We start from the raw sequence: 13579 nt of genomic DNA on the forward strand, positions 1-13579 counted from the left end.
ATGCCCAAAAATAAGTGATTAAATATATAGTGTTGTGTGTACATTTTATTGACTAAATATGCGCTACGACGCGCTCTTTTGTTTAGAATCAGCTTCTTATCACTGGTAACGACGCAGCTTTCCTCTCTCTCATTCTTGCAGCTTCACGGTGCTTTAAACATTCATCGCGGTTTACATGGCACACGGAACGTGACAAATTTGGCGCGTGCACTATCCACTTTAGCTGTGGCTGAGTGTTGAGTGTCTGAAAATGTGTTTTGTGGCAATTCCAACATTGACCACAGCATCAGTTGCTAAGGAGAGTGGCGCTTTCCACCATTTTCAGCAGACTGCATTACCAAATATTTAAAAACTTTGTTTAGCGGTTAGCTGAGCAATTAGCATGCCTGCTCCTGCTTTTATTGGTGTGTAACATGTTTAGCCTCGTCCTCCAGTGATAATGCTACTTGATAATGATATCCGAAGTATTAAAACATGCTCTTTATTTACCGTAATGGAGGTGATTATTAGTGGAGCTGCTCCACACTGTTTAGGGAGACACACAATTAGCAGTCTCTTTTCCTTCCTGATGATATAAGTAAACCAGTGGTGTTCAAAGTGTGGCCTGGGGGCAATTTGCTGAATGCAGCCCTTTTTTACAGCACATTGTAGAAACAAAAACAGTAACAATATGCAGAAAAACTGAAAAGATGGCAAAAAACGGCATAAAGTTATGAGAAAAGGCTGAAATGTTGATACAAATAACAAATACAAACACAAAAGATGTGTCTTCTAATATATATTTCAACCTTTTTGTTAGTCTATTTTGTTACAAATGACTTAAAAATAATAATAATCAATCAATCAATCAATGTTTATTTATATAGCCCCAAATCACAAATGTCTCAAAGGACTGCACAAATCATTACGACTACAACATCCTCGGAAGAACCCACAAAAGGGCAAGGAAAACTCACACCCAGTGGGCAGGGAGAATTCACATCCAGTGGGACGCCAGTGACAATGCTGACTATGAGAAACCTTGGAGAGGACCTCAGATGTGGGCAACCCCCCCCCTCTAGGGGACCGAAAGCAATGGATGTCGAGCGGGTCTAACATGATACTGTGAAAGTTCAATCCATAGTGGCTCCAAGACAGCAGTGAGAGTCCCGTCCACAGGAAACCATCTCAAGCGGATCAGCAGCGTAGAGATGTCCCCAACCGATACAGGCGAGCGGTCCATCCTGGGTCCCGACGAGCGGTCCATCCTGGGTCTCGACTAATAATAATAGATTTTAATAGTAAAAAAACACTTTATGTTGAGCAAACAACCTCAAAGTGCCACAGTGTGAAAAAAATTGTAATAATAATAATAGTAAAAAGATAATACAAATAAATAAAATATAAAACTAGAAACAGCCCAATAGCTAGGACCAGCATGCATGTCTATAAAAAGGCTTTTTTTTTTTTAAATATGTTTTTTTTAAGCCTTTTTTTAAAGCATCCACAGTCTGAGGTGCCCTCAGGTGGTCAGGGAGAGCGTTCCCCAGAATGTGAGCAGCGGAGCAGACTTGATGACATCACACTACCACCATATTGAAAGAACATTAATAACAATATTGTTTGTTCTTGAATGCTACACAACATTGCTGTTCTTTTTAGCATGTAAAATATTGTTGTTATTTATGATAATTCTATAACAGTATTGATTAAGTATAGAGAATCACAGAATCCATAGAAATTAGTATCGACTACTGGAATTTGGGAATTGTGACAATCGTAGTTAAAATATACACATTTCATTTTTGGCTGTTTTTTTTTTACATTCTTACTGTTGTTTGTTGTTTGACTTTACTTCAACAATATGCAACCCAATATAAAGTTTAGTTTTTTTTGTTTTATGCACTTACTGTCAATACACTGTTTTGTTTGGCAAACACACAAAATATGCAATATTTTCCCCAAAAATATTTTTAAAGTGGAATAATTGGAGTTATAGCAATAATTGGTTTTGATTCATTATTGTAAAAGTGTTAAAAAGAAATACATTTTTTTACTTTCAACTCTTAAGTGTCTAGATCAACTTCCGATCTATATGCCGATAATACGTTTTTATCATTGTTTTATGTTTGTCAAAGAAAACTTGTTTTTTGTACGGCAAACAATATCTGCGTTGGTCCTGCGATGAGGTGGCGACTTGTCCAGGGTGTACGCCGCCTTCCGCCCGAATGCAGCTGAGATAGGCTCCAGCACCCCCCGTCACCCTGAAAGGGCCAAGCGCTAAGAAAATGGATGTAGACCAACCAGATATGCAATAATTTCCTCCAAAAAATATTTGAAAGTGGAATATTTGATGTAAAGTAATTGGAAACGGGAATAGATCAATGATTCATAACAACAATGATTTGAATTTAACATATTTAATCCACTTTTTCATGTTATTTTTAACTATGTGTTGAGAATGTGCCACAGGTTGTAAAAAATTTTAGTAGTGGGCCGCAAATGACCCCCAGGCCCTACTTGAGTTAGTTTATTTCAAACATGCATATGATTTTAATATAATACATCATATATTTCCAGTCTTTTATTACAGCATTTGCAAAAAGCAATAGGAGGAAGCATAGCTTATTTATCTGTATCATAGCATTCTATCTGTGTTGGCCCTGCGATTTGGTGGCGACTTGTCCAGGGTGAACGCCACCTTCCGCCCGATTGTAGCTGAGATAGGCGCCAGCGCGCCTCCCTACCCCAAAAGGGAATAAGCGGTAGAATATGGATGGATGGATAGCATAACACTTTGTTTTTACTCGATCTGTAACACTACAGTGAATAAAACAATAAATGGACAAATGGCTAAGTAGATAATTAGTACATACATAAACAATAAATACAGTTAAAAAGTAATAGAGGTATAGAGATTAAGTATAACAAAATGTTTGTTACTGTGGGGCGGTGGAGCTCGGTTGGTATTTTGGACATCTGTGTTGCTGAATCTTTTGCAATTTGTTCAATTAATAATGGAGAAGTCAAAGTAGAAAGATAGAGTTGGGAAGCTTTAGCCTTTAGCCACACAAACACACGGTGATTCCTTGTTTAAAATTCCCGGAGGTGAAACTTCACCATGGATCAGAGCGGTCAAGCGAACATGGATCCCGACCACTTGTCAACCAGCAGTTTTCAGTGAGAAAATTGCGGTAAAAAGTCGCCACTTACCGGAGATCAGCTGAGCTTGTGCCGTCCGTACAGCTGCCGTCGACTTCCATCAGACACTGGCCTCAAGACACCCGTGGATACACGTTTCCGACTATCAGGTACTATTAAACTCACTAAAACACTAGCAACACAATAGAAAGATAAAGGATTTCCCTGAATTATCCTAGTAAATGTGTCTAAAAATATCTAAATCCGTCCCAATGCAATCGCGTTTTTTTTTTTTAAACTTGATTTTTTTTTTTTTTTAATTCTAGTCAGTCGCTAACAATATCCTCAAACACGAATCTTTCATCCTGGCTCAAATTAATGGGGAATTTGTCGTTTTCTCGGTCCAAATAGCTCATTTTGTTGGAGGCTCCCATTAAAAACAATGTGAGGATGTGAGGAGTCCTCAACGGGTGACGTCATTGTCTGCTACTTCCGGTAAAGGCAAGGCTTTTCTGTTAGCGACCAAAATTTGAGAACTTTATCGTCGATGTTCTCTGCTAAATCCTCTCAGCAAAAATATGGCAATATCAGGAAATGATCAAGGATGACACGTAAAATGGACCTGCTATCCCCGTTTAAATAAGAAAATCTCATTTCAGTAGGCCTTTAAATGTAACTTAGATATTGGGTTTCACTATGTAAAAGCGCTTTGAGTCACTAGAGAAAAGTGCTATATAAATATAATTCACTTCACTTCACCTTCAGTGGATTTTTACAACACAAACTACTCACATGACACGAGTTTGACCAAACCAAATATTTTGAGAATTAGAGTTCATTTTGACCACGCTTATTCTTTGCAACAATTTAAAGTCGTTGCTCACTACAAAAATACGGAAGTGTTCATGTTAACAACACGACAGCGGAACCTTTTTTCTCCGTGCGCCGTCCTCTGCCGGTCTCCTGTACGGGTCACACGCCAGTATATAAACTTATCACCGGAAGCGTTTCGTTCTCTTTTGTTGCTCCAACATGGCGGTGAGTGGTGACTTCTAGCATATGAATTAGCGACACTGTAGCTATCCACCATCATCGGAGCTGCAAAGATCCCCGAATGACTTTTTTACTCACGGTGGCTTAGACGCGGTCATGTTGGAAATACCCCTCGTTGTATTTTCTCGATTGAAGCGTTTGACGACCGGCAAATGTTGAAAAGAGCTAATGCTAACGTGCTAGTTGAAGGAAAATGGAAGTTCGGATTTTAAATGAGCCGTCAAGAAGAGTATTTGAACATTTTTAATGTGTGGCTAATGACAGCGGAGTGCGTTAAAATGGTGACGTAGTGGAGACTTTTAAAATGTATGTTTGTGCTATGAGAGGAAGCTACTAGCGGGGATATGTACAGGCATGTTCTCCCCGTGACTGCGTGGGTTCGCTTCCCCCCACCTCACCAAAACATGCACCTGGTGATAAGTTGATTGCCCCTAGTGTGCGAATATTGTCTATCTGTGTTGGCCCTGCAATGAGGTGGCGACTTGTCCAGGGTGTACCGAATGCAGCTGAGACAGGCTCCAGCAAACCCCAAAAGGGACAAGCGGTAGAAAATGGATGATGTTCCCTGCCTGCACACGTGATGGTTGGGAGTCTGTAGGACTCGACTCGCGCCTACGAGATGTTATGTCCTTGTCATTTAAGTCCACGAGCCCAAAAAACGTTTGTTAGGAAGTCAAAAGAGTTGTCACTTTGTGGCTGACATTCTACTTCATGTGACAGGACCAGGGTGAGAAGAAGGAGAACCCCATGAGAGAGCTGCGCATTCGCAAGCTCTGCCTGAACATCTGCGTGGGCGAGAGCGGCGACAGGCTGACCAGAGCCGCCAAGGTGCTGGAGCAGCTCACAGGGCAGACCCCCGTCTTCTCCAAAGGTCAGCTAACATGGAACCTTGGATACGTCTCATCGTAGGCGGCAATCAGAGCTGGGCGATATGGCCTTTTTTTAATATCTTGATATTTTTAGGCCATATCTCCATACGCGATATATATTTCGATATTTTTCCTTAGCCTATTTCCTAACAGCCCGTGACGTCACACGTATACGTCAGCATCACAGCAGTATGATGATTCTTTGTGTTTACGTTAAAGGCCTACTGAAATTAGATTTTCTTATTTAAACGGGGATAGCGGGTCCGTTCTATGTGTCATACTTGATCATTTCGCGATATTGCCGTATTTTTGCTGACAGGATTTAGTAGAGAACATCGACGATAAAGTTCGCAACTTTTGTTCGCTAATAAAAAAGCCTTGCCTTTACCGAAAGTAGCAGATGATGTGCGCATGTCGTCACAGGTTGTAGGACTCCTCACATTCTCACATTGTGTATAATCATAGCCTCCAGCAGCAAGAGCTATTCGGACCGAGAAAGCAACGATTTCACCATTAATTTGAGCGAGGATGAAAGATTCGTGGATGAGGAAAGTTAGAGTGAAGCACTAAAAAAATAGGGGGGGGGGACAAGGGCTCCAGGCGGCGGCAGTGGGAGCGTTTCAGATGTAATTAGACACATTTACTAGGATAATTCTGGAAAATCCCTTATCTGCTTATTGTGTTAAGTGTTTTAGTGAAATTCTAAAGTCATACCTGTAAGTCCTATGGCTGCGGTGAACGCCAGTGTCTCTGAGAGAAGTCGAGGGGCCAAGATCACAGCTGCCTGTATGAGCTGCAGGAGGAGGTCGCATAATCCACTGAAGTCTCTGATAAGAGCCGACTTAATATCACAATTTTCCCATCCAAAAACTTGCTGGTTGACGTAGAGAAACATGTTTGCTTGACTGCTCTGTGTTAAAGCTTCACAACAAACAACGAAACACCGGCTGTGATTCGGTTGCTAAAGGCAGCTGCAATCCACCGCTTTCCACCAACAGCATTCTTATTTGACGTCTCCATTATTAATTAAACAAATTGCAAAAGATTCAGCAACACAGAAGTCCAAAATACTGTGTAATTATGCGATGAAAAGAGACTACTTTTAGCCGTGTGGTGCTGGCCTGAAATGTTTGCTCCAACCAATAACGTCACAAGCACGCGTCAACATAAGCGTCATCATTCCGCAACGTTTTCTACAGGATACCTCGCGGGAAATTTAAAATTGCAATTTAGTCAACTAAACCGGCCGTATTGGCATGTGTTGCAATGTTAATATTTCCTCATTGATGTATAAACTATCAGACTGCGTGGTCGGTAGTAGTGGGTTTCAGTAGGCCTTTAAAACTTTCTTGTTCATACTGCATTAATACATGCTCATTTTAAACTTTCATGCAGAGAAGGAAATCACAATTAAGTCAATTGATCAAAACCGTATTTATTAGCAGGTGACTTTTCAAATGATGCTACATATTAGCAGTAATGCTACTTTTGGTAGCAACGCTTGTGCCCCACACTTGACAAATTAAAGTGTGTCTATTCGACATATTCCCACTTGATGCCGAACCACCGCCAGACGATGGACCCCCTGCTGTTTTTCTTGGGGAACTAATTTTTCCTTCATTTGCACCTTTTTTCTCTCGTATCACCACTCACACGGCTTCGCCAGCATCACAGCTAACGTTACCCCGTCTGCTACCTCTCTGCTCCGCGAGGGCGTACACGTATGTGTCGTGTGTGTATGTTTGTGCGCTTGCTGTCTGTGAGAAGGAGACAGAGTGAAAAGAGCCTGTAGTGCAGGGGTCTGCAACCCAAAATGTTGAAAGAGCCATATTGGACCAAAAATACAAAAACGAATCCGTCTGGAGCCGCTAAAAATTAAAAGCCATATTACATACAGATAGTGTGTCATGATATATAAATTGAATTAAGAGGACTTGAAGGAAACTAAATGAGCTCAAATATAGCTACAAATGAGGAATAATTATGCAATATGTACATACAGCTAGCCTAAATAGCATGTTAGCATCGATTAGCTTGCAGTCATGCAGTGACCAAATATGTCTGATTAGCACTCCACCTAAGTCAGTAACATCGCCAAAACTCACCTTTGTGCATTCATGCACAACGTTATAAGATAGTGGATAAAATGAGACAGAAAAAGAAGTGGTATAAATCATGTCTTAGAAAGTTGGAGAAAGTTAAACATGTAAACAAACCACGGTGAGTTCAAGGACCGCCAAAATTAGTAGGACAAAACTACGCTCGCCAAATACTCGAATCGGTGAAGCACGTTTAATACAAACAGTGTGCTATATAGCAATTAGGGAGGTTTGTGTCATGTTTGTCCTACAGAAACCAAATTAAAACAAAAAATGTTTTTTTCCCCTCATTTCCATTTTTCATATATCTTTGAAAAAGCTCCAGAGAGCCACTAGAGCGGCGCTAAAGGCATGCGGCTCCAGAGCTCCGGGTTGCCGACCCCTGCTGTAGTATACTGCCAGCAGCTAAAAACAACTGCTTGAGAACGTATACTCGAATATCACGATATTCATTTTCTATATCGCACAGAGACAGACCCGCGATATATCTTGTATATCGATATATCGCCCAGCCCTACTATAAACATGATGCTACTACCAAGAAGACATCGGGCAAATGCAGGTGCAAAGCGAAGAAAGACCGACTGGAGCGTTTTTTCTAAGGATGCGGAATTGCGAACTATCAGGCTTTAAGGCTTAGGACCAAATTAGGATTGACGGGCTCCTATTTTTCCATGTATTGTGACCTCGAAGATCCAATCATCAACTTTTAACAGCGATATATTTCACGCTAAAAAGGTTTCATCGTAGTCTATGCTTTTCTCCAGCCAATTTTGTTTACATTTAGGGCTGTGCAATGTGTGTGGTATTACCAGTCTTAGCGGCGACAAGCACCTTGCATCATTTACAGACCACATTGGTCCCTTTTGAAAAAGTCCATATAACTGCCATACTGTCCAGGTGACTCTCCCTCTTTTATCCAAAATTTCTTTATTTTGACTTTCTCTTCTCACTCCATGCAAAGAATCAACCTCCAGACAACAAGCCGTATGCAGGATGAGTGCCTTTTTTTTTGGGTGTTTGTTTCAAATTACTTCTGTTTGTTACCTGCAGCCCGCTACACTGTGAGATCCTTCGGCATCCGCAGAAACGAAAAGATTGCTGTCCACTGCACCGTCCGTGGTGCCAAAGCTGAGGAGATCTTGGAGAAAGGACTCAAGGTACGTTTGTGCGTCACTCCCAGTAGTAGCTAGCTTTAATGTCTCTGTCACTTGCCCGTTGTCATAAATGTCAGTTGGAGGTGGGCAACATGGCCAAAAATGTATATCGAGATATATATTGCAGCCTCCTGCGATAACGATTATATCACAATTTATAATTTGGTGTATGAATGATGATAGAACCTATGGATGTAACGCTTTGAACATTTCGTATCACGGTATTGTTGAATGTGATCAAAAAGTACTAAAACACACACTGAAATCTTTTGACAAAGTTATTTTTAAATAACTAAAATAAACACACAAAAGAGACATTTTGCATGTTTTGTTTCTTATGCTTCACCAATGATGTTTTTGTGTCAATATTTTATTGTTTCGAATATTGCTTTGTACTGTTGCACTTTAAGATGTATTTAAATGAAAAGTGTGCGACAAATAAAATCTATTTCTGTCGGGAATTGTGTCTTCTGTTCAGTGGTCCTTGAATGCGCTGTAAAAACACCTTATTCATGTCACTATATAGTTATCACTGTTCTAAGAGAGCACAGCTTGTAGGTTCAATGTGCACAATTGGATGTCTTAGTTGCTTGGACAGTAATGTGTTTTATATAAGTTTATATTGGGGTATGTTGTTTCTTAATGGGGACAGACGTTAATGGTTCATTGTTTACATGTTAGTATTTAAGCCAGCGAGCTCGCGCCAATCAGTCTTGAGTTTATCAAAGTGTCTTTACCAATCTCGATTTTTCCGTTATTGTGATTTTAAAATGGTCATGCTAACCGTTGGGAGTTTTAGTGCGGTTATCATCAATACCGTTAATTGTTACATCTCTACAAGTTCGGAGTACCAAAGAAAAGGATCAGTAAAAATGTGGTCACGTTTACTGATTACTGTATTTTTGATATCCTATACACTGTTGGACTATATTTGCATGGATTGTAGCCGAGGTAGGCACCAGCGACCCCAAAGGGAATAAGCGGTAGAAAATGGATGGATTGATGGGATACAATACTACAGTTTTGTTAACAGAAGTATTTAGGACAAAATATTTAAGTTTGCACTGTATTGATTTCAATGCTGGAGTTCATCTGCATGCTACGTTTCTTGTAAAGGGGTATTTTATTTGGCAGTTTTGTCTCCCAGAGGAAGCGCTTCATTTAGTTATCTGCAGTGTCATTTAAAATATAGTTTTGATCCAATTTAAGCAAAACTTGTCATTTGTCTATTGGTTTCTTTCAAAAGCAAATTTTTTGAAAGAAATTAATATATATTATTTGTTTATATTGACAAATTTGCTGTTTTAAAGTAATATTTTTTTAATGAAGAACACCTATTACATATGTCTAGCTTGTGTGCTATCAAGTGTGTAGCTGCTAGTAGCCATAGCCTAGCATGTTTGCCTTTTGTAAATGACTTGACTGATGCGCGAGAAAAGCCCTACTGTTTGTATTTATTGAAGGCCATTTAGATTATAACTGTCTGTCCAGTTTTGCCCAATCAAACACGCTGCAGGACAGCTTGTATCGGCATAGTTAGGAAATTTTACATGCAGATCGTTGTCAATATCAGATCAGTTCACCCCTAATGTTGATAAAGCATGTAATATTCACCCCCCCTAGCTTTAACACACCCATGCTGACTTATGTATTAATCCTCACCTTTTCATACCACTCATCTTGTCTCACTCTGCTGCACTCTGCAGGTGCGAGAGTACGAGTTGAGAAAGAATAACTTTTCCGACACCGGAAACTTCGGCTTTGGCATCCAGGAGCACATTGATCTGGGCATCAAGTACGACCCCAGCATCGGCATCTACGGACTGGACTTCTACGTGGTAAAGCAGTCTTGCATTTCACACATCCTTCTCGTGCAGCTGCTCAGTTCATTTAATGTAGTGTTTGTGTACTGAATGCATTTTGCTGTAGTCGAGAGTTGATTGTTTTACTCAATGGGATTGAAGTTCTGAAATACCCTCTCTGGTGTGTGCTCTGGTCTGTGTGCAGGTTCTAGGTCGCCCCGGCTTCAGCATCGCTGACAAGAAAAAGAAACGAGGCCGAATCGGATTCAGGCATCGCATCCGCAAAGACGAGTCTATGATTTGGTTCCAGCAGAAAGTAAGTATATTTTAAAATAGTGCCTCTGCTTATTAGTTTTTAGGTTACTAGCTGTCGCTCAACTAATTATGATTTTAGTTGCAAACATAAATTTAGGTCAGGAGTTTCCTTAATGTGAGTTGGCATTGCGAATGTCACCGCAAACCCCGTAAGATCCCACCAAAACATCCGGTTTTACTCTGAAGCAATAGCTTTCAGCTAATGATAAGCACAACTTGGTTTTTCTAACCATAGGAAGAAATAATGTGAATGACAGTGCTGAGAAGCAGATGACAGGGATGGGAATTTTTCCACGGAATTCCGCCGATTTTGGCGCCGCCACGGTCATTTCTGTTAATCGTTGTAAACTCCGGGGAGAAAATTATAGAGGGGGGTTCGGTACTCATGGTTTTTGTGTCTGCGTTGACCTAGTTATCAGTACAAGGCAGAGAATTCCCGCGAAAAATATAATGCCAATGTGTGAAGGCACCAGATTGGCTAGGTCTACTATCAGCTGACATCAACCAATGACATTGCCCGTTATAGGCGTCTGCACGCGTCGTTTGCCGACAATATCTAGTCCCTGATCCTCAATTATTGTGAGCGTTTCTGAACTCGTATTCTGTTTATATTTGTTGTGTTTATCGGCAACTAATCTAGAAAGAAAACACAGTAGCTCTCAATTAACACGTTTCTTTATTGACAAAACAGTTTCAGACATGGTTAAGCTTATTCAAGATAGGAATGCTTCATTAGCGAAAGATATCGATAAGGGCGTGAGAAACAAGTGGAACTGGGCATGGCTCGATATATTTATCAAACTGAAGGTGAAAATTAACAACAATATCGTAGAAGTAGACGAACTGATCAGCGATTTCATTGCAAAGTGCAATGAACCGGGACGTGCTCAGTGCTTATATTGCAAGGACATTGTGAACTATGGATCTCGGGGAAAGGTGGCACTCTTTGACCACGCGAAATCGGCAAGGCATCTAAGTAAAGTGAGTTTAATTTTTCACTGGGATCTGCCTTCAAGCTGAAGTCAAACATCGTCACAAATGCAGCCTCAAATCAACTATCGAAGCCTCCCACGTCTGACTTGGCTCCTCTCACACCAATCAATTTTTTAATTTTGAATCCTGGTTAATCCATTTGTGGGCTTATTTTTGTTTATAATCCAAAAGTGTGCAATAATTTGATATATGTGTAAACTTGTATACATAAATTTAATCATACATTTTTATGAAAATATTTGCTAATAAATGTGAAATTTAAGTCAGGAGAATATTGTTAGATTTTGACTAAAAATAGCAGGAAATGCATCCCAAGATAACAGATTTCAAAAATTATGTTTTAGGACTATAAAATTTTCAGCAGATTTTCTAAATCTTCATTCCCATCCCTGAGATGATGATTATAGCATTAAAGAAACAAATTCTCAAAAACATGATGGTGTCTAGCGAGCTAACTTGGTGAAGCAGTTGGACCGTAGCTCTGCTCCATACTGAAGCAGAATGAGTCCATAATGTCAGCCAAGGACGTTAAAATAATATCTAAACAGCATATATTTGTCCAGTAAAATAAAGACAAGCTGCTGCTTGTGTGATTGACTGAGAAGCAGCTGGAAATAGATACCATAGAAGTCCGCTCGCTAAGGTAAATGCTGTACATTACTATTACATCACTTCATAAAACTACTGTAGTCTGTACTACATAGTATTGTATTGTTTTTCATTCAATATTTGGGATTTTTTAAGGAATTTTACTTGCTAAATTGGATGTTTTGAGGGGTCAAGCATCGGTTAAATATAAAGTTTACAGCTGCACTCTATCCCATCCTCACCTATGGTCATGAGCTTTGGGTTATGACCAAAAGGACAAGATCACGGGTACAAGCGGCCGAAATGAGTTTCCTCCGCCGGGTGGCTGGGCTCTCCCTTAGAGAGAGGGTGAGAAGCTCAAAGTAAAGCCGCTGCTCCTCCACATCGAGAGGAGCCAGATGAGGTGTTTCGGGCATCTGGTCAGGAAGCCACCCGAGCGCCTCCCTAGGGAGGTGTTTCGGGCACGTCCGACCGGTAGGAGGCCACGGAGAAGACCCAGGACACGTTGCGAACGCCTCGGGATCCCCTAGGAGGAGCTGGACAAAGTGGCTGGGGAGAGGGAAGTCTGGGCTTCCCTGTTCAGGCTGTTGCCCCCGCGACCCGACCTCTGATAAGCGGAAGAAGATGGATGGATGGATCTATCACAGTTTTTAAAGCATATGCAAATTTCCTGAATTGAGCATTTTAAAGCATAAACATGGCTAATTGAACTTAAATTTCATGATTTAAAAATTCTTTTTTAGAAAGTCAGTTATTTTTTGCTCTATCTAAATGTTCTATTTATAATAAAAAAATTCCTACTAATTGGAAATGAATTCACCGAAGTCAGGCCCAGAACCCATTAGACTCTAAACGAGGGATTACTGTGCAAGTCTTGATGCACGAGCTGTCACGGAACCAATGTAAACCGTATCCTGAGGTACCTTCAAAAGGATTTGTCTAAACTGTCTCATGTAACACGTGTTATTTGTCTCTTCCAGTATGATGGCATCATCCTCCCTGGAAAGTAAAGGACTGCCTTTTCATCTCTTTGTCACAAAGTAATAAAAAAAGAAAATAATATTGTTGTCCAATTTTTCTATGATGAAAAGACACACTTATAAAGAGTTAATGTGCTAATGAGAAATGTTTTCTAATGACTGTCCAGCCTTGAAACACTGCTAAACTAGATATTAATGTGTAATTATGCTGAATTAGCCAATAAACTCATAATGGATTTAACTTCACATCATGCTCAAGAGCAGGCATTCCCAACCTTTTTGACATTTCCCAGTACAAAGGAGCCCACTCAAATATTAACGTCACCATTAGGGACGGCGTGGCGCAGTGGGAGAGTGGCCGTGCGCAACCCGAGGGTCACTGGTTCAAATCCCACCTAGAACCAACCTTGTCACGTCCGTTGTGTCCTGAGCAAGACACTTCACCCTTGCTCCTGATGGGTGCTGGTTGGCGCCTTGCATGGCAGCTCCCTCCATCAGTGTGTGAATGGGTAAATGTGGAAGTAGTGTCAAAGCGCTTTGAGTACCTTGAAGGTAGAAAAGCGCTATGCAAGTACAACCCATTTATTTAGTCTTACACTTGTC

At 40.5% G+C, this 13579-nt stretch overlaps 1 protein-coding gene across 1 annotated transcript; it reads left to right on the top strand.

Annotated features, from left to right (window-relative positions):
- The first annotated feature begins 4030 nt into the window (after positions 1–4030).
- On the top strand, positions 4031–13056 carry rpl11 (ribosomal protein L11). The gene is made up of 6 exons (XM_061897211.1): positions 4031–4158; positions 4894–5044; positions 8195–8301; positions 10005–10136; positions 10306–10416; positions 12977–13056. Exons 1-6 carry the CDS (start codon positions 4153–4155, stop codon positions 13004–13006), a joined length of 537 nt encoding a protein of 178 aa, XP_061753195.1. The 5' UTR covers positions 4031–4152; the 3' UTR covers positions 13007–13056.
- Positions 13057–13579: the final 523 nt, after the last annotated feature.

This window comes from Nerophis ophidion, linkage group LG04 (genome assembly GCF_033978795.1).
Source record: "Nerophis ophidion isolate RoL-2023_Sa linkage group LG04, RoL_Noph_v1.0, whole genome shotgun sequence".
Classification (NCBI taxonomy): Eukaryota; Metazoa; Chordata; class Actinopteri; order Syngnathiformes; family Syngnathidae; genus Nerophis; species Nerophis ophidion.